General features: G+C 31.0%; 2 protein-coding genes across 2 annotated transcripts in view; both read right to left on the reverse strand.

Annotated features, from left to right (window-relative positions):
• The window catches only part of LOC113521849 (carboxypeptidase B-like), a 93178-nt gene extending 81445 nt beyond the window's left edge, over window positions 1-11733 (reverse strand). The window contains exons 1-4 of the mRNA XM_026907503.3: window positions 11638-11733; window positions 10422-10526; window positions 9753-9968; window positions 8092-9365 (exon numbers count right to left, since the gene is read on the reverse strand). Of these exons, the coding sequence (XP_026763304.1) occupies window positions 8763-9365; window positions 9753-9968; window positions 10422-10526; window positions 11638-11706 (993 nt within the window). The 5' untranslated portion in view covers window positions 11707-11733 and the 3' untranslated portion in view covers window positions 8092-8762. The remainder of the gene's footprint in view (window positions 1-8091; window positions 9366-9752; window positions 9969-10421; window positions 10527-11637) is intronic.
• Window positions 11734-13230: 1497 nt separating this feature from the next.
• LOC113521850 (carboxypeptidase B-like) lies at window positions 13231-21004 on the reverse strand. Its single transcript, XM_026907504.3, has 7 exons — window positions 20820-21004; window positions 17594-17648; window positions 17277-17492; window positions 16771-16852; window positions 15858-16008; window positions 14699-14862; window positions 13231-13903 (listed from the first exon to the last, which is right to left on the reverse strand). Exons 1-7 carry the CDS (start codon window positions 20845-20847, stop codon window positions 13295-13297), a joined length of 1305 nt encoding a protein of 434 aa, XP_026763305.1. The 5' UTR covers window positions 20848-21004; the 3' UTR covers window positions 13231-13294.
• Window positions 21005-21811: the final 807 nt, after the last annotated feature.

A 21811-nucleotide genomic window follows, 5' to 3' on the forward strand; every position in this document is an offset into this window, starting at 1 on the left:
TACGGTTGCCAATAAGCCTGCCAAGTTTTGCAACTACTAGTATAACCACCCAAGGGGGAGGCTTATGTTCAGTAGTGAACAATTATAAGCTGTTATGTTAATGATATTTGAATCCTCAAAAATATTATCCAAAAAGTTATATTCAATTTTAAAACTACAATTAATTCTTCCGACTTCGACGTGATATGCACATCCTTTCTTTCCTTTATAACATACTTAATAACCCCAATTCTCCTTCGTACCTCCGCTCTCGATTTAAATTATTACCACCACCAATCCGTCCTAAACGCTTCTGTCAAGTTCAGTCCAGGATGCTCGACCTACCTTTGTGTAGAACACATTTTATGGGCAACTCTTTCTCGTATCGAGCTGCCCAATTATGGAACAAACTCCCTTCCCACATACAAGAGAGCCCTTCAATTACCTCTTTCAAGAAAAGGTTGAAGTTACATTTTCTTTCGTTTGAGTCATAATCTTAATTTATTTATTTTTATAATTGAACTGTCAAACCTTAAAATCATTGAACTAAATTTCTATTCTAGGTAGTATATTCATTTATTTTAACATCCACTGTATAAGTAGGTAGATATTATATTTATTTATAGTATATGTATTTATGTAATATTTTATTATGTATCTTAATATTTTATTTAACTGTATATTTGTTTATGTACACTAAATATTAATAGTTGTAGCACTTCAGCTGCCCGCTAACAACATGTTTTCTAACTGCATTGGGTTGACTGGAAGAGATCTCTGTCAGAGATAAGTCCACCCTTGCTCACAATATTTATAAATGCATTAACAATGTAATTTACAAGTGCAATAAAGAATATATATTAATTTACTACTACTTGATGCACATTATTAGAAATTATTTTAATTAATTAATGCCATTGGATCCCTTTCTTTGTATGTATGGGCAGAAGTGTTCATCTCAAAACATCACCTAATAGTGTACAGCTAAAGTTTAATCTAATAAGAATAATAACTTTAATTAAATGTGCTTATTATAAGAGAGTCATTCGAGCTTGCACTCTTGGACTAGACGGTAGAGGTCAATTATAAAACGATTAGGTATATTTACATAAGTACCGTGAAATCTCAATAATCGTAATTACTAAAATATCACCCCTAATGCTATATTATATTTTAATTATTACTATTGGCCCGTTTTATCAGTTTTTTACGTATAAAATGTATATACGTTACTTTTGTATATAATAAGTAATTTAATTATGTCAAGACAATATCAATAATTCATAATGAGATGCTGAATTTGGTTCATAAATGTAGTTATTAACAGATTCACATGTAATTCACTGATAACAGAATATGTGAAAAAAAGTAACTTTTATTTTTCCACAATTTATTTTAATTAAATATGATATATACGATAATAATATATTTATAATAATACACACATTGGTGAAATACTACAAGGTGTACATAGTGATCACGAACTGAAATAAAAAAAAAATACTAAAATTGTAATACATCAATCTTATCATCACGACGTTTATGACATTTACTGTAATAAATTTTATAATAGTATATCTAAACCAACTTTATTAGATTTCTTTAAAGGTATAATAATTAAAATCCCAGATGGAAAATTCCAAATATTTGAAACTTATAAGCGTCATAAACTTCTCAAAACAACTTGCATGCCATTTTAAGTCGCAACCACAAAAAGGGCTGTATCTAACCGTGGAGCTATCTACATACCTGTCCAACTTCCCCGACCGGTGTTCATTAGAACTTAGACTTGTATGAATTTTCATCAACTTTCCGGCGTAATGAACACTAAAAGGAGGCAAGTTTGAACGCTTCAAATTTTAATACTCCTCGTTGCACGGTTCACCGCGACCATCCTTTAATACTAAATTGGCCGTATGCAATTCATAGGTAGGTGAGGATCAGGGAAATTTAATTGTTAGAACGGACATTCATTTATGAACTATCTGCTCCTATAGTATTATATCTTTCCAATATTCATTATCAGTAACATCTGCTAAACCTGTTCACGTTGATTTTATTTAAAAATATATTATTAATTTATCGAACTACAACAAAATGTAGCAAATAAAAATTTTTTGACTCTTTTTTAATCTTATATTTGTAATTACAGAAGTTACTTTTTACGTTTATGTGTACGTTAATACAATAAGGTAAAAAGTACGTAAAACTTTCACGTATATAATAAAAAATATATAGTTAATGTAAAATTTTTGTGTAAAATCCTGTCCTTCAAATTTTACCGTCCGAAAATGGAGGTTTTGATAATTTATTTACAGACTTACAAATTATTCCTCTGATTCCTATTAAATATATGTTTCAAAACTACTTATATATGACTATTTAAATAAGTAATGCCTAATAGGAATTTTACTATTCAATTTTGACTTCTACTTGCTTCTACTAACTACTATTAAGTACTTCTTCTACAAATACTAATCGATCCACAACTGATTCATACATTTACACGTAACTATTAAGTGTAAAAACTCTCTATACATTTCACATCGTAAATGTCTCTTCTTTTTTGTACACATCCATGTCGAGAGCCGAGGAGTTAGAAATCCAATATCCTCTCTAACTTCATTTAAAATGAACTCTGCTGTTTGTCTGGCTTTTGAACTTCATAAAGTTGTGCGTGCATTTATAGATAATAGATAGGATTATATTTTATGTGAATATTATTATACACACTTTAAATTTGAAAGTATATAAGTTTTATATTACACATTTTACATTATAATCAAACCTGTCGATTATACGAATAAAAGCGCAGCCAGAATTAATTATATTTGACAATTTTGAGTGCAATAATTTCTAATATTGACTCTTCGATTCCAAAACACTCTCACTTTATTTTTAATTAAAGGCATAATAATATACCTATAATAATTAATTTGATCTCTTATCAGCATTTCTTTGTCACGCAAAGAAAAAATATTTAAAAGTTATCCAGAAGAAAATATTGTTGGCATTGAATACCTGTATATGAAGATCATATGGCACATTTTAAGATTTCCGCTACTCTACGCATGGATGGAGATATTGTGTGCGTACTAACATAACTTATACTTACTAGATAAAACTTACTCGTGTACGAAATTTCATTCATATCCGTTCAGTAGTTTCGGCGTGAAAGAGTAACAAATATTCATGCCTTCATCCTTATAAACTTTCCCATTTATATATTAATATTATAAATGGGAAGGGACATTATCCTACGAGTTTAATATTAAAATATAATTTTTACACAATTTTTTTTTAATCAATATTTCAGTTCATTCAAAGGTGTAAGTACACAAATGTAAATTGCAAAACATAAGTGTAAGTGATAGAAGAACACAGGATGATAAATTAAGGGCCCCACCCAATTTATATTAAATATCAGACACATAAACCCCTTTGAAGTATCTCTAGTAAAAGGGTCCGCAACTAAGTAACTATTGTAACTTCTCGAATTAAATTCCATAACCAACAAGGTCTGTTTTGGTATAATATGGTATCATGGATAGCTTTATTTAATATTAATAAATAACATTTCGGTATTAAATTTTTGCAAAATGATTTTTTGTTAATTTTACCAATAATTTTATTTTGTAATTTTTTTTATACCACTGAGGTGGCAAACAAGCATACGACTCACCTGATGTTAAGCAGTTATCGTAGCCTTTATACGCCTGTAATACCAGAGGCATTACATGCGCGTTGCCGAACCTGAAGAAACTTTCTTTACCCTTTTTTGAAAAACTCCAAGCTGTAGCAATATAATTTCTGCATTTGTTTATTTATTTGAACATTTAAATAATAACATTTTGGGTTATTGAATAATTTCTGCAGCGATTTCAAAAAAGGAGGTTTTTGACTTAGACCTATTTTTTAAATGTGATGGTTATTTTATAAATAATATTTAAATAAAATTTCTTATTATGGGATAATTTAAATTTAAATTATTATACTTAAATGTACAAGAAATACAGGCGTATTGCGAAACCTTACTTATATACCTCCTCTCATACATACTTTAGTATTCTCCCTGGTTATTTAAAGTTAAAAGAATAAAAAAAGTTAAATATTTTTTTTTTATACAACTTAGAATGGCAAAGAAGCTGACGGCCCACCTGATGGAAAATGGTAACCGTCGCCTAGAGACATGAGCAGTACCATGGACATAACAGAGTATACTGTTTCGCCCATGATACCCGCCATGCGTTGCCATTCCTGAGGACTCAGGTGTCATTCCTCTGTACCCTGTAAATTCACGCCATATCCCATCAACACAACTGCTTCACGGTAGAAACACGAATGGGACAGAGGTACCCAAGCAATCGACTTTTGTACAAAGTTTCTCTCTGGTAAACCGTTCTAAAAAATACAAACTTTAATATTGATGAAGACAATATTAAAGTTACAAGACCAACACGGGAGTAAGTCATTTTAGTTTAAAATATATAAAAAAAGATTTTATATATTATCAAAAATAGATAGTTTGAGGTTTAATTGAAAACCGTTTTATAGTCACTAGAAAATTGTGTTTGCAGTTCAATAAGTTAAAGTAACTAATAAAATTCCTATTGAAATCTAGGAAAGTATCTAAAAACAATTCGATATTAGCCATAAAGAGTGCAACCGCCGTTCAGCTACATGTGGGTATGGTGTTTTGAGTTTAAGCACCCGCATATACATATCTTATCGCGTAGGTGTTTGTACGCCCCGTGACTACGCAATGGGGCCGATCGATACCCTTCTTATCACCACTTGAAACTTTGTGAACGAGTGTCCCTACAGATAGTGTGGACGCTCCCTATCTGATAGGCTGCGAAATTAGAACTTTGTAATCGATATAGTGAGGTTTCAAATTGAGGGATAGCGATGGATCCGTGGACATTTGACATTCACCTGGGTAGAGTATTTTATTTCCGAATTGAAACACGTTAAAATTATTATTCTCTATATTTCTATGACTTATTGAACCAATAAAGTTTTAATTAAAGAAGAAGATACAAAATATAACTTTGTTCCACATTAAATAGGCCTCGATGAGACAAATGACAATTACGAAAAGTATTAAAATCGCCACAAAATTGGCGAAGACATTTTGTTTGTTGTAAGTTGCATAGAAATTATCCCACAGAATATACTCTCAAAGTGTATAATTTTTTTTTTTAATTTAAAAATTATTTTTGAACTTTTGTAGCCGGTTGAAAAATCTATGTAAATAAAAATAAATTTACCGAATTCATGTAAACGCGTCCTCCAGAACAGCTACTATTATTTGGAATTCTTTCTTTTGCGTTGTGTCTATAATTACTAGGATAAGATTTGTATAAAGAAAAATATTTAGAAATTCCTACGAAAAATGAAAATTTTGTGTTGAAAACCCACATTTTACCAAGTTAACCGGATGCATCGAGAAAAAATATTCCTCCGTTGTCGTCATTTGCGGTGAAATTTGCTGCTTCTCATTTTCTTCAATAGTTCAGCGAAGATGGGCAGTTAGTATATTAATATAATTACTTATTTTGGGGGATGCAAATTTATTAAACTACGTCCGCTTCGATAATTCTTCATTATTTTTCAATCATCATTGTTGGCATATGATTTTAATATTTCCAAATTTTAATTCAAACTACGTTATAAACTAAGCTAATATATCCCCATTTTACAAAGAGACAAAGTTGAGGCCAAAAGCGAGAAGCGAGAAACCATCTATTGGTTTTGATGATAATAATAATCAGTATTTAATTTCCTACATCTTCAATTAAATACATAGCTTCCTTCTTATGCACGAAACTACATATATATTTACGATTTTTATTTCTGTAATTTGAAATAACAAATATTCTGACGAATCACCTGGTAGTAAGTGATAACCACCGCCTATAAATAGGAATGGAATACGGACATCACAAAAGCTGAGACGCTCATGCTCTTTCTGATGATTAAGTTATTCAAGTTATGCTTCCATACATTTTAATTTTATAACCGTTTCGAACTGAAATCTAGCGGCGTAGAAACGATCATCCGAACAAAAATAATGATTTAACTAAAATTACCATGACGTTTTGATCATGTTATATTTATCTTTTGGATACTGCTTAGGCCATTTACGAGATCTTTAAATCCAATAAAGAGCGAAGATAATTCGAAGCATTAGCTGAAATATTTTGGAATTTCATTGTCGTACAAAGGACAATGACAGTATTTAAATTATATGCTTACTTTTTAAGGAACATTTATTTTTCAATTATTTTATTTTCTTATTGTTTACGCGATAAGCAAAGAGAATCGAATGCATAAATATCTATTCTTATAAATTGTATAGTATTATACTATTATAGATTTCAAAGTAGTCCTAATAAAATTTGTATAAAAAATAAATATATTATTTAGAAATGCTCGTACCGTCTTGTAAAATGTTATTACGTCCTAAACTCGCAAATTACTTACTAATTATTTTATGCATTTTTAATTAAAAAACTGAGACAGTCCGCAATTTATCTATTTCTCATCTAATTTTTTTGTGTATATGTTATACAATTTATTTTCTAGCGAATAAAGTTTACTCCTGTATATCCGAAATATTTTTTTATAGCACAAAATCTTAAATTATCCGTGGTACAGATTTTTAATTGTAAATATTATAATATCAGTATGAAATATTTAATCGTAAGTCACCCTATTAGCAAATAATTATTAAATTAGATTATTTATCAACTCAAATTATTCTTGGAATATTTGTTAATTTAAAATATAATCTAATAAATCTTCGAAACGCCCTACTAAATAATTAATGGTGAATCAATGTTAATTATACATTTAACCAGTCGGTCAATAGTTTTTGGATATTATATATAGGATTTTCTTTAATGTATTTGTATTTTATAAAACAATAAACATATTTTCCTCCGCAAAAAATAGAATCTTCAATCATGACAAAACATGCAGATGCCTGACGAGATATTTCTTAGATATATTAAATTTAAAATGTTTTAATTTATGATCGGAATCGTGTATCTTCATGTAATTTTTGTTTCGCAATAAGCAGTTTTTTGCCTGCGAAAAAACGGCGACTTCAATTAATACAAAATGAAAATGAAACCTACATAAAAATATAACCTATCAATTGCAAAAATCTGTTCAGAATTGGCTATGTAGCCGCATAATAAATCCACGAGAAATATTGACGAATTAAGAATTTTCTGCTTTTGGGATTCTACCAAAAATTATAAATAAAGCGACTGTAGCAGAGTCAATAATTAAAATAGTTTCATTATGTATGTAATATCTATATTTTTTACATGTATATAAATATCATTGTAGTAGATTTTATGATTATTTAAATATACCTACAAGATTTTCTTTTTGTTTCTTTAATAGTTATATATTCTCTTTCTATTCCTAATATTTTCCTTAACATACATTTTCCTATTACATCCTCCAACTAAATTATTATATCTAACAAAATCAATTATTGAAATTATTTAAAATAATAATGTGTCGTACTATACTAACGCGAAACACTGTACGAGGTTTATAAGTTTGAAAATTACCTACATGTGTATCATATATTTTCTAAATATCTAGATAATTAATTTATAGTTCAATAAACAAATATATATTTAAGGTCCATCTGAATTTACTACTAAATTCACTGCACGAGTCTGTTTAAATACTTTTCACCCATTCTAATTACCAAAAACATGATACAAGATTAATTTTACGCCAAAGAACTTAATCCATGCAATTTATTTTACCCTCGTTTCGTATAAAAAGCAATATTTCAGCAGAATTTCCGCTGAGCGAGGCAAGAATTTAATATTATAAGTCCCCGACTGGTAATTAGCGCAAAAGGTTCTATCTGGGGTGTTTATTAGCAGTTAATAGAATTGAGAAAGTCAGCGGGCGGGAGAGCTGTCTTCCGTACAGTTGCCAACGCCCGTCGCTCGGCGGCAACCTGTTGCCGACGGAACGCCTTCCGCCCATCGACACAGCTATTTTCCGGCGACCAAGTATTCCGCTTCCTGCTTCAGTGACTCCATAATCTCTGCAAATAATTCTATTACCAATACTCACCTCGTTCTCCAACCCCGAACTTCGGCTGCGACAGCGTCGGCGTTATTTTTTTTAAATACACAAAATTAATTATGAAAATCAAACGAAATTTTTATTTGCAGTTTCTCTTCATCGATGTTATTTATCAAAAACAACTCAAAAATATAAACTCACTCTACAAATAAATCGTCAACTAGAAATCAAAAGCGTAATTGAAAAGAAGAAACGAAGGAATAAAAATGTTTCGAATTTAATAGCGCGAGCGGCGGCTGAGTTATCGAGAGTGCTACTAGGAGTACAGAGGCAAGGAGCAGCAGAAGCCAGGCGCGGCGCCGCCGCTGCGGCCGACTACAGAGTGGCAGCGGGCTGAACGGCCACGGGCCCCACCCCTAGCGCAAGCGCGCTCTACCACTACCACCGCGCATGACCGACATCCTACCGAAAAGTGGAAAAGTGACTCCTCCAACGTAGATATACCATTATGTACTAAATAAATATTGTATCGTAATAGATGCCGCCGGCCTCGGTACATAATTTTGACCCAGTTGAAGATTTTTATGCTCGATCAAAATCATATAATCCAACTCTGAATAGTGTTTCCTGGATCGTGATCTCGTGCCTCTTCTACCTATTTACTTTTGGTATACCTAAATCGTAAATGATACGTGTAATATTGTGTAAAGTTAAATTTACTAGTACACTCTGCCATATTGCTTCTCTTTTATAATAATGTTGTAAAGTTCCCTTATACCACTGTAGTACCCGTTTCGGAGTGAGGCCTCGTAGCCCCGCGGCAATGTGTGGAACTTGGACATTATAAGATTATTGGATCCAAGAAACACACGCATTTCATAAGCCAAAGGAATGCCGAGATCATAAGCATAGTCAACACTATGTCCGCAACGTTCCTTTTCTTCAGACTCATAGATACTATGATTGAGAAACAAACTAAGACCGCCCGCTCTCTGATTCACTTTTGCGGCAACGTTTGCGGCTACTTTTATTAATCTATCGCTATTTGCAGGGTGATTTTTTGTGTAGCCATATGGATACAAGATTGCATGACCGTCGCGTCTGATCGATAGATAGACTTTTATATCTTTCTTGTATTTTAGGAGGAGATTTTTAATGAATAGTGTTTCATTTTCTGACACTGGTCCAACACCTGGGTAGATGGGTGAAAATCCACTTTCTATTTTAGGGCATGATCCCCACTGGCTTTCGAAGTTTCTTGATATATCTACGCCAATACCGAGCACATTATCTGATACTCTACGATTTTTTCTCCATGTGTCCTGTAAAAATTATATTGTTTGTAAATATAATTTAATATTTTGCCCTACCAAAAAAAATCTACAAATATTATAGTCGTTATAAATATTTAATTTACGAACTAATAAATAAAAAAACCTTATCATTAACCATACGCAAAGATTTATCAAAACTGATTTTGAATTGAGAGATGTATTGTGTAATATACACGCAAAAAAAATTTAAAAGCATTAAAAACACTTCAGAATAGCATTTTACAGCTTTTGCCTTTCTTATATTTTCAGATTATACCACTGAAAGCTATCGTAATTATCTCTAGGCTACTAATCAAACTTCATTATCACCTATCACTAGCCCAGACGGGGATTGCCATTTCATTTTCATCCCATAAAAATATTATCAGTACTTACAACTCTATTAAACTCCTGGCCATCAGGATTCGCGCTAGGTAAAATGATCCATTGAACTTTCTCTATCATCTCGTCATTTTCCTCACATGCTACAAGCTGTTCAATAAGGAATAGCGCTAGGGTCACTGGTTCAGTTCCACCTTGTCGGCCAGCGTCTATCATTATTATTGGCCTTGAATCAATTGTGGTTTCTTCGTGTGTGCCATTTATAACCACCTGAAAACATTAAAATTTTAAATTAAATAAAAGTTTTACTATTAACATTATAGAGAAAATTGTTCTCAAATATATATAAGTATTTTTCTATCTATAATATCTATAAGTGAGTATATTTACATATTTCAAATAGATATAAGTTTTTTTTTGTAAACTCAGAAATAATATTGATTTGGATTATTTTGATATATTCTCACCATCGGACCTACTTTGATTTAATTATAAAATTCATTAATTCAATTAGGCATCTACTGACATAAGTTCTACAACCTTGATATCGTATTCACTGATGGAGACATGAAATATCGTCCATGTAAAGAACCATAACTAATAGGAACCTTCTATTTTAAAAATCTGTTAAAAAATATATATGGAAAACTAAAAATTTTTAATTTGATCAGGCCATTTGATAATTAAATACATTTAGAAATGTAAATTTATCAAATTATTTACCTCATAAAGATATCGTCCTTCGAACGTGTACGCTGTTTGTTCGTTGATATTGTATTTTATTATGTCCCCACAATACTGCGTCAAAGCTGTTAGAAATATTGCTACCTGTAAAAATATGTTCACGATTATAATTACTATTGGGGCAGTTAGAGGTATTTGACTATTCTTGTTGTTGTGGTGAACATAATATAACTATTACCTTCTTTTTGAATTTTTTATCGGTCCTTTGATTAAATGTTTTTAGTACTAGATTAACCTGAATTCTATCTTAACTAGATCTTTGATTTCGATGATAAAAAATATGTAGGCGCTTTAATTATTTGGTTTATTAATTAAAATTATAAACACACATGAAGGGTATTATGGCTGTCACAGTATATTCTGTATAGCCCATGAATAATATAGTCGAGCTTAAACGACGGTCGCCACTCTCTATTAAATAGACCGTCAACACATTTAACATTTTAAACTGCTTAAAAAACGGTTTAATATATGTAGCGTTTATAATATATGTTTGTTTGATAAAAACAATTTTACCTAGTTATTTGTCTACCTACCTAGCAAAATAACCTATATAGTTCTCTATATTATATTTTAAAACTGTTGATCTATGTATCAAGGCGTCATTATTAAACAAACTTGCTTTCAGATGAATAATATTATATAGTTCGATTCAATAGAGCGTAATGAAAATATAAATACACGAATAATTTACCCGACTTTAAACAGTCTACTGATGATTAATAGTAGTACACATAAAAAATAGAATAATTGATAAAATTTCTTTAGATTTCTTTAGAGAAATAAATTCGATTTGTTAGTAATTTCACTTAATTTCTTTCTTTCTTTCTTTTTTTTTTATACAACTTAGAATAGCAAACAAGCTGACGGCCCACCTCATGGAAAATAGTAACCGTCGCCTATAGACATGAGCAGTACCATTGACATAACAGAGTATGCTGTTTCATACATGATACCCCCCATGCGTTGCCATTCCTGAGGACTCAAGTGTTATTCCTCTATACCCTGTAAATTCATATCTCACCCTTCAAACCGAAACATAGGCATGCAAACACAACTGTTTCACGGTAGAAACACGAATGGGACAAAGGTACCCAAGCAATCGACTTTTGTACAAAGTCTCCCTCTGGTATGTCTTGTATTAAAGATAAATATTTTATTTAAATTTTAATTAATATTTATATTAAAAATTTACCGTACTGGCGCCAATAGCAACGTCCTTAATACAATTCTGTTCCTCGTGATGTTTTAAATCATCTAACATTTTTGTATAACAGTGTCTTACTACTTTGCATCTAGAAACCAAAAAAGTAATATTATTAAAGCATACGCTGAAAAAAGATTTAGATAATCAGATTTAGTTAAAGATAAGATTTAGGTAAATCGATTTTCACTTGTGTCTAATAACTAGTATCTGAAATTTAGGCAATTAGCATTATCTGAATCTATTTTTTTGATGGATGAAAATGGTATGGTAACCCCGCCTGCGCTAACGGGATACGCTGGCGGAGCACCAGCGAAGGGTGATAGATGAGAATGAAAACAGGCCAGTTAGCCCATCATGATGAATTCATCAGGAATTAACCATGATAGTTTCCAGGGGGAACCGCGAGGAGGTCGACCTGGTTGGGTATATTGCTAGCAATGGGATTCTCAGTCTCCATTACTAACAATCCCTTTCCCCCCAATATCTGAATCTGTTAGGTAAGGGAAGTATACATATTTAACTGGATTTGTTTATGATTAAGGTGTTTAGAAGTCAACATAGTTATTAAACTTTTAATAGATAATTACTTAAATTTCAATAACAATTTTTTTTAAAATAATAATGCTACATACTATCAGTGCGTTATGAGGAACCATCACTTAACCATGAGCACTTGACGAGGTATAAAGTGCCCACATGATCATTGGGACTTCTCAAAACTAACAAATGCGTCATCATCATAACCATTATCATCCCATTACTGGATATAGAACTATCACCGTAACATATGGATTATTATATCAAGATATCGCCCAACCGAGAGATACCAATCTTAAAATCTATATATATATAGAAATTTATTTGTAGTAAGTAGTTGTAATTGATATATAGATTTTAAGTTACATTTTCAAGATCATAACTATAAAAACTGCATTCAATTTGGTGCAGTAACGTTTACGTTATGCCGAAACAAATATACAGACTACAGTTTTGCCTTTTATTACTCTTATTAAAATCCCTCATATTGTACTATAACTAAGATTAGATAAAATTGTACTAATTTAACCACGCTTGTTATGCAGTTTGTATAAAACTTTTAATTTGAGTTTTCCTTCTCTTGAATTAGTCTATAGAGCATTATACCCCTAGTTTCCTCTTAGGTACGATATCCTGAGGATGAAAAGACAAACTATACTAAGATGTGTATTTCTTTTCAATGCTGATATTACCAACCCCTTTTTCAAAGCTATAATTTACAAGATCTAAAAAAATATAATTAAATATGTTATAATTTAATACAAACCCACAAATTTGAGCATTGTTACACTTAAAATTTGCTGAAACAGTTCAAACATAATTTACTATTATACATAATATTCGAAATACAATTGAATAAAAAAATACAAACCATACCTATACATAATATGTTCATAAATAAGAAATAAAATTTCATTGTTTGCTAAATTTGCTCAAGTTGAACAAGATCTTATATCACATACTCGCATTGTTTTATGATTGTAATTTCTTATCGTCGTAGAAAATAAGCAATAAAATTCGTTTTAGGTAAATGAAACTATAAAATTTTATCCTATATGTATTTCTTTATTTAAATATATTTCAAATTTAGCCTCTTTATGATTTGGTATCAGTCTTCATTGTCGTTTGTATCCGAATCTCTTGGTACCCTTGAATTTTTGAACTCCTTTTTAATCTGTGCGCCGAACACTCGAAAACCTTCATAAAATTGCGGCAGAACTACTTTTAATAATCTTTCAGGGAATACGAACTCGTATCCGTCTGTTAGTTCCATAGTATAAGAGTAAGGAACACCTACAGCACCGAAAGCATAGTCATCACTGCCACCCGCCGCCGGATACCATTTTCCTGCACTCATTACTCTAAAAGGCTTTCCTCCTGCCCTTTGTACGGCGTCAGAGACACTTCTTGCCAAGGAATCTAGTTTTTTCCACTCTTTAGGGATATAATCTCCTGTATAGCCCCAGGGGTAAACTAAGTACTGTCCATACGAATGCACAGAGACGTAGAGCTTCAATCTCTTAGCGTTTTCCAACATGACATTCCTGACCATTTGTGTTTCGGGTTCGGAAAAGGGCTGAGGGCCGGCGTATGTTTCTCGGTCGCAAGGGTTGTTTGACACCCCACTGACGGCCCATTTGAAGCCATAGTTTCTGTTGCCATCAACGCCATAACAGTTACCGTTACTCTTTGATCTCGTCTTTCTCCATAAGCGATTCTGTGAAATGTGAAGTTCGTATTTAACATTAAAGGTAAAATTATTTGATTTGAAACTAAAGCCTTTAACTTAGCCTAAAACTTTAGTATAGTTTCTAATTGTTTATTCGTAAATATATTTATAAACAGTAATATAGTTTGTACTTAAGACAGGTAATTTTCTTATGAAATATTTGATAAATGATTTTTTGTTCAATCAAATTAACTTAAATTTTAATTAATAAATACTTGCAAAATCTGTTTATTGAAAATTAAATTTGCGCATTATTTATTTTTATTTCTATAGAAATGACAGCATTCGAGTGACTATTTTCTGGGTTTTCATTCTAAACATTATTCTGTCGTAATATTAAAATAAAATATAAAATAAAACGGTAGTTACGCAATAACGTGAGTAATATGTAACTACCTCCCTAATTAGTGACTTATTATCACCCATTTACTTATACACTCATACTGTAAAAAGTGATTATCGCAAGATAAACCGTAACCGTCTGTGAAAAACGCAAAATCAATTTACATTATACTTTTATAATTAATGTATCGTATAAAGGCAAAAATATGTATACATTAATACATATTTTTGACTAACGAGAGATCCTTTTTAGTTTATAATTATAATCCTTACTAATTTTATAAATGTGAAAATAAGTTTATTTGTTACCTTCTAACACCTTAACAGCTAAGCCAATTACTATGAAATTTGATATACATTTTTTACTTCGGTCAGTTAACATATCCCGGTAATGCGAATGAAGTCGCAGGAAAAAGCTAGTAATTTTTATACTTGACTTACAGCTTTGCTGGATCTAGTGAATTCATATCCATCAGGGTTGACCACCGGGAGAATGTACCAGTCGACGCCGTTCAACTCATTTTGTCTTGCGTCGGGATCGTTGGTCAGTCTGTGTATCAAGTACAAGGCCATCGCTGGAGCTACCCATTCTCGTGCATGTATACCTGTTTTAACACATAGGTGAAGACAAACAGACATATTTCTAAAAATTTTTTTTTTATAACACTGCGGTGGCAGACAAGCATGTTATTTTGGCCTCTATTGCCCCTATTAATACCTCTTACATGTACAGACATTGTCCAGTTACAATTTCATTATATGAGTAAGATAGAGCTTAGTATTTGCCTCGTTAAATAAAGTACATATTGGTAATATCTCAAACGGTTTATATAAAAAGGCGTTTATCTTGGCTATTATTATTTACTATGGCATTATGTAGTGATGTTTATGTAAACAGGGGATGTTTTTACATACTTAAATGAGTATGTATGATATATACATAAGCATAATATATCTAAAAAGCTACTATGAGTTTTTCAGACATGTCTCAGTCACATTGATATCAGCTCGAAATAGGAGCATAAAGTGATTTATTGTATGGAATAACATAATAGTAATAATAATAGAAATAATATAAACAAAATATTTATGCAGTAGTATCAACTTCTTATTTTGTCCTTGGAGTTGGTAATGTATAAGAAAAATTATAATTTGCACATTATTTCAGTCTTATTCGTCTCATATAAAACATAGTTTCCCCTTATCATTACATGGTTGGACAACTAGTTTGTCTTTTTAAATAGCATACAATTAAGTTATAACCTAGTACCATAATAAGTACTTTATATTATTTCCAAATTCGTGTATAATATAGTATATCGTATATATATCAAATATGTGTAAGTACATTTGTTATTCATATATATTTATTCGTTTATATATGTAATTTTAGTATGTATGTTTATCAATAATTAGTAGTACCGCATTCGAGTATTCTGACACTTCCCTATGGTTAACTGGGAGAGAATGCTTTTAACATTAAGTACGCCATGTACACATATTTGTACTAATGAATAAATAAATAAAAATAAATAAATAATAATAAAGAAACCTGGTCATTTATTCTTTTGTTAGCATACTATAAAAAATCTCTACCTACCAGCATCGATAAATATTATGGGATTCCCAGCATTAGGGTTTGTTGATATTTTCGCGAGCTTCACCCGCCGACCTTGATAACTGTTGCCTAGTATCTGAAGAGTAACCAGTTCAGGACGTCTCCTTGCGACGGTTTCTAAGTACTCTTGGATCTGGGATACAAAATTAATAAAAGTAAGTTATACAAATATACAACTTACATTTATTTATTAAACTTGAAAGTTTGTTTTATAAAGGCCTTCGTTGCTATAACGAGAAATTTTATATTTAGCGGAAAAGGTCCTTAAGATAAATGATATGGCAGCGGAAAAATCTATCTATATGTTTATATATATATGTATATATATAAAACTTGATGGGCTTCATTATTTACTGATTACTGATGTAGTAACAGACCTCTATTGAGGAATTCCCAGAATTCTGAAGCCAAATTGTGCTGAATAATTATTCTATAATCATCATAATATCAGCCTTTAACTGTCCACTGCTGAACATAAGCCTCCCCCTTGCGGGGTGTTGCCAGTAGTTGCCATGCTTGGCAAATGGATTAGCAACCGCAGCCCTGATTGCGGTTTTGAGAGAGGTTTTAGAGATGTTTAAGAGGGACGCTGCTGCCTATCCCTCGCCCTTTCTTAGTCTAGTCCCGTGTGTGTCTTAACCCACGAGAAAGGAAGGGGTGTATTATACTAATATAATAATTTGTTTGAACGTGCGATTATTTCTGGATGTACCAGTTGAATTTGAAAATGAAGGAGATAGCTTATTTCTTTTAGACGCTTATAGTCTATTTAAAAGTAAGATATGACCACGGGCGAAGCGACAGAGTACATCTAATCCATTATATAATTTAAGAGAATGAAAGCTAATTGTCTTACTGTATATAGTTGAAAACTTTATAGAAAGTAGATACTAACAGCCGAAAAGGAATTGTAGTCGTAGATACTGAAACTTCGTAGCACTCGCCTCCGGGGGACGCGTTCTACTGACTTGAATGTCCTGATTTGGTATAAAATAAAAATAATTTGGTAACTACTAAGTACATGTATAATAATTAAAATAATATTATCAAAATCAGTTCAGAGTTTACCATCCTATTCAGTAATATACTTACTAATCAATGTTAATGTCAATTTATTTGTACACACCTAACGTTTCACACGTTAGGTGTGTACAAATAAAGTTTATAAACATACAGAAAAAACAATTTAAAGTTGCGAAACAAAATTTGCTTCTAAGTAATTCTATAAGACTATGCTTACTGATTTCAAATACACTAAATATAATATGTAATAAAATATCTTATCTTACATTTTCGTGTTTTATTTGTTTTAAAATAAAAATAGTGAATTTAGTAATTTTAATCATTAATTTCCTCAATTTGTTATTTTATTTTATTAAAATCTATATTTTATTTACCGACCTGCCATATTCCTGTTGTTTCACTTCAAATCCTAAATTGTTTTCATCAGCAAACTGGCGTGCGTAGTTAATGCGGTTAGGTGCCACCAGCAAATCTAAACTATCATTTATTCCTCTACTCCCTTTCAAAACTTCGATAGTGTCCTCATGGTCTTGAAAGCGATTGACGGCCTCCACTTGCGTTTCATTTGCTGGATATATACGTACGAGCGAATAGCTGAAAATTTTATATCACAAATGTGGATCGCTTGATCTTAAATGATGATTATTATTTAAATTTTAAGAAAATTCATATTAAATAATTATATTATTACATACTCATCATACTTATTGTTTGCCAGGCAATCAACTTGAGTCCATAATCCGACTATACCTGCAAAAGAATTTATCTATTATCAAATATTTAGGTTTATAATTTAGACTAGCTTTTGCCCGCAACTTCTTACGCGTGGATTTTAAATACAGGTAACAATTTCCAAACTCTATATTTGAGGTATCGATATAAAACATAATCCAGATGTTAAATTAAACCTTCAGGAATAAGACTGAAAATCGCATCTAATTTAGTGCAGAAGTTTTTACATGATGCCGGAACTAAGGTATAAATTCAATGGTAGAAAAACCAATGAAATGCTAAATAAAATATCAATATAAAATATATATCAAATTCTAAATTTTTAAATTAAATTAGTAGACATTTTAGAAGAGAACGAACATTTTTTTGAGACTTTGTTATGTACACTTAACAGCGCACTTGATGGAAAGTGATCACCGTCGCTTATAAACATAAACAGTACCTTATAAATACTTATGTATATTAAAATTGCGGAATTGGGTTTATTTGTTTGACCTTCAGGAACATAATTCAAAAATACATATTAGCTACTGTCTACTCTATTGCTTTCTATTTCACTCATCCCCATCAACTCTCCGATAATATAATATCATTTGCTTGGTACGTTTCTTTAATTTGTGGCGACATTCGTGTTTGGCTTCAAGTAATTGAGCTCTCTTTACAACGTACCGATCGGGCTTCAGTGGACCAATTTCAAACCAATTGATGTTATTAGGGACTCCCTTTGATCGCCAGCTGAATCCCCGATAATTTTAATTTATTAAAATCGGAATATTTTTGCTGCAAATTAGCAATATTCAATATTAAAAGCTCTTTGATCGGATATCATTTGTGCAGCTTCACTTTATGATTCTTATAGTGTTGGAGAAAAATTTAATTTCTCACAACTGTGGCAAGAATTTGTAGTAGATCTTTATGTACTTTATTATATTAACAAGAATTACGTTGTATTGTTATTCTGTATATATTATAGTTGTACCTTTGATTTTTTTTTTTGCTAACTTGTCTACTCAGACAATAAAAACTACATGTTAATATATGAATACTCTTATAATTCTATATGTTAGTAATCAAACCAAATATTTGTTCAAATACGTGATTGAATTACATAAGTACATTTGAATATTTTTATAGACATTCAAATACATTTTCATAATATTAGTTTTAATAATAATGAGTAACTAACAGATATGTATGCATGTAGTTTGAATAACTTAGGTAAATATAGTTTTACAGATTTTCAAAACACCTAATGATTATTATTAAAGTGTACCAATTCATATAGGATGTTGCACCCATGGAATAGACATAATTTATAAAGGCCCAGAAAAACGTTATCCTCTCTTCTCCAATAATCGGGTAATAATAATATAATTAACGATATTATATTAAAAATATTTATCCCTTTCGATTCATGAATATGTAATAAGCATCATACATTGTCGTTATTTTAGCAATGTCGTTTATTACCTATATGAATAAAATATGCTTTCACAGAATTTTCATCCAATTATTTCACACAGTGTTAACGGATATTGTGACGTAAAATATGTGCAAATAGAAAGTTGGCGTACAATTTAGAGTAAAGTGCGTTCATATATTTGCCTAATTGTCATTAAAAGTGCGTGTAATAATGGTAATAATTTGTAAAGCAACTTACTAGTACTAATGATTTTATACTAGTCAATAAAGGACAAAGGCTAAAATGTTAATATATATTTCTAAAGGGAAAATCAAAAGTTACTATCATGTACATAAGAAATAAGAATGAAAGGAAGAAAAAGACATGTTTATCTAACTAATAAAAAAGTCGATATCTTTAATTAAAATGAATATTGATTAGTAATTTCACTGTTCCTATTTTAAAATCAGAAACACACAGATGACTATCAACCTTTTTATATTAAATTCAAAACACATATTTGTATTTAGAACATGGCTATATAGCAATAGAAGCAACCACTTTTATCATAAAAAAAATATAGTATTAATACGATAATACCTGCATCTTATCGATTATACAAATGAATCATCAAACTCAATTTAGAATTGGCGAAGACATGGCTTTTATAGACGAATTAAGAAACTCTTCCTTTTGAAAATCAATTAAAATTAGTAATTAAAACTGTTACTGACATGCTGGAAGCCATACATTTTTAATTTTTTTTTTATATTTCCTTTTATCTTGGTATTTAATTTTAAAATAAATATCTGTGAATAAAATATGTCCAGAAATTGTTTTTATTACGGTGCTGGAAAATGCGTAAAATAGGTAGGTTATACTTAAGTTATTTCTTTGCGTAAAAATGAACCGACTGACATATTATTTTCTCGGAAGAATTTTAAGTATTATTCAAATAAATATAAAATTATATTTTATTAAATAAATATCATGATACAAGTTTTTTTTTTTATTATAATTTTATATACCCAAATTCTTATTAAAATATTTCATTAACATAATATGTTACCCTCGAGCATATGTAGAGAAGCAAATTTAATCTTTTTGAATGTTATTAAACATGATTTACACCAAAGTATGTTATAAACTAATACATTAATCTATTTAAAAAATATCATAATATTAATTATATACACATATTTATTAGTTAATGTATTTCTTTTATTTTATTCTAATTGGAGATGTCCAAAAAAACTTGTGTAAAAATTCATTTCAATATAAATAATTTAAAACTTTTATTTATACTCATAAAATTATAAAAAACAAAATCTAAGACAATTACCACGGCAGTTAATTTCTCGTCTTTTTAATTTTCATGTGTTTGCCTTTATACTGTGAACTTTGAAAGGTACTTTTTAAAGACATTTTATAATTATGTTTATTATCTCAGTCATTATCCGTCCTCTGCTGGACATAGGCCTCCCCCATAGTTGGAAAATTTTGCCAGCAGTTGCCTTGCTTGGCAGACAGGATTGGCAACCATAGTTAGGCTTTTGGTGATGTTTTAAGAGGGACGCTGCTGCTCATCCCTCGACCATAAGTTCCCTTAGTCGCCTTACGATACCCACAGAAAAGAAAGGGGTGGCCCATTTTATGCCGAGCGACGGCGACAAGACAATATTCATACTTAACTCAGCACAATGAAATCAATTTTTTCATTGATAACCACTTTTAAATACACAACACCAACAAAAATATATCTGTAAATAATAAAAATTAACTCTCACCGAACACTAACACTAACAATTGCGCCATACTTCACAATTCAATCTTAACTGGATATCAATATTTCATTTAAAATAATCAATAAACTTGTATAAAAGTTTTCCGTGCGTGCAACGTGCGCGAGAGTGGAATCGCGCGGGCGGTGCGCGTATCTACAACGTTCACTGCGCACTGTGAGCTGCGCCTGCGCATCCAGGCCACCGGGGAATCTCGTACCATAACGGTACACATCCACCCTAATTACGTGTACAAGGACGACCGAAGCCACAAAACGAGATTCAAACTTTTACGGTTGCTTTCTCAAAAAATTTAACATAAATGTACTACGTACTCTGAATATATAAATCTTAGATGTATTTTAGGTATGTAGATCGTTTTCTAAGCAGAGCAAAACAAAAAGATATTTAACTATACATTTAGATGTCTTTATACATTTAGATCTGGTGTTTAGTCTCATAATTATTTATTGGTACAAATACAGGGTTAGTCATAATAGGCGTACTAAACCGAAATATGATGGGGGGAAAGGGATTGTTAGTAATGAGGTGTAGTGGCCCTATTGCTAGCAACTACTTGATAGGGTACACCTATCAAGTCGACCTCCATGTGGTTCCCCCCGGAAACCGTTGTGTTTAAGTCTTGCTGAATTTATCACAATAGGCTAAATGACTTGCTTCCATCCTCACCTATCAACTCTCACTGGTGCCCCGCCAGTGTATATCGATAACGCAGGCTACTATGCCATTTTCACCCATAAAAAAAAACTAAATCTGAACAACATTCCTCAAAATTGCCAATTCTGGAGTTCTAGGAACTCCATTTATATTTAATATCTGGGGATATAATTCAAACACTAAGCTATGGGGTCCATTTAGACATTTTGCATTAATTATTGCATCTTAATGAAATTTTCATAAATAAAATATTATTCTATTGAAAAATTTGGTACATGTATTGAAAATTCGTATTAAATGAGTAATGAATTTAATTTAGT

The sequence above is a fragment of the Galleria mellonella genome, unplaced genomic scaffold (assembly GCF_026898425.1).
Source record: "Galleria mellonella isolate WM207_F2 unplaced genomic scaffold, CSIRO_AGI_GalMel_v1 utg63, whole genome shotgun sequence".
Taxonomy (NCBI): Eukaryota; Metazoa; Arthropoda; class Insecta; order Lepidoptera; family Pyralidae; genus Galleria; species Galleria mellonella.

Coding starts and splice junctions, on each gene's coding strand:
- LOC113521850 (XM_026907504.3), bottom strand. CDS start 20,847: ATGGCGCAATTGTTAGTGTTAGTGTTCG. Junction 17,649..20,819: donor ATTGTTAGTGTTAGTGTTCG/GTGAGAGTTAAT, acceptor ATTCTTTTGCAG/GTATAGTCGGATTATGGACT. Junction 16,853..17,276: donor AAACAACAGGAATATGGCAG/GTCGGTAAATAA, acceptor ATACCAAATCAG/GACATTCAAGTCAGTAGAAC.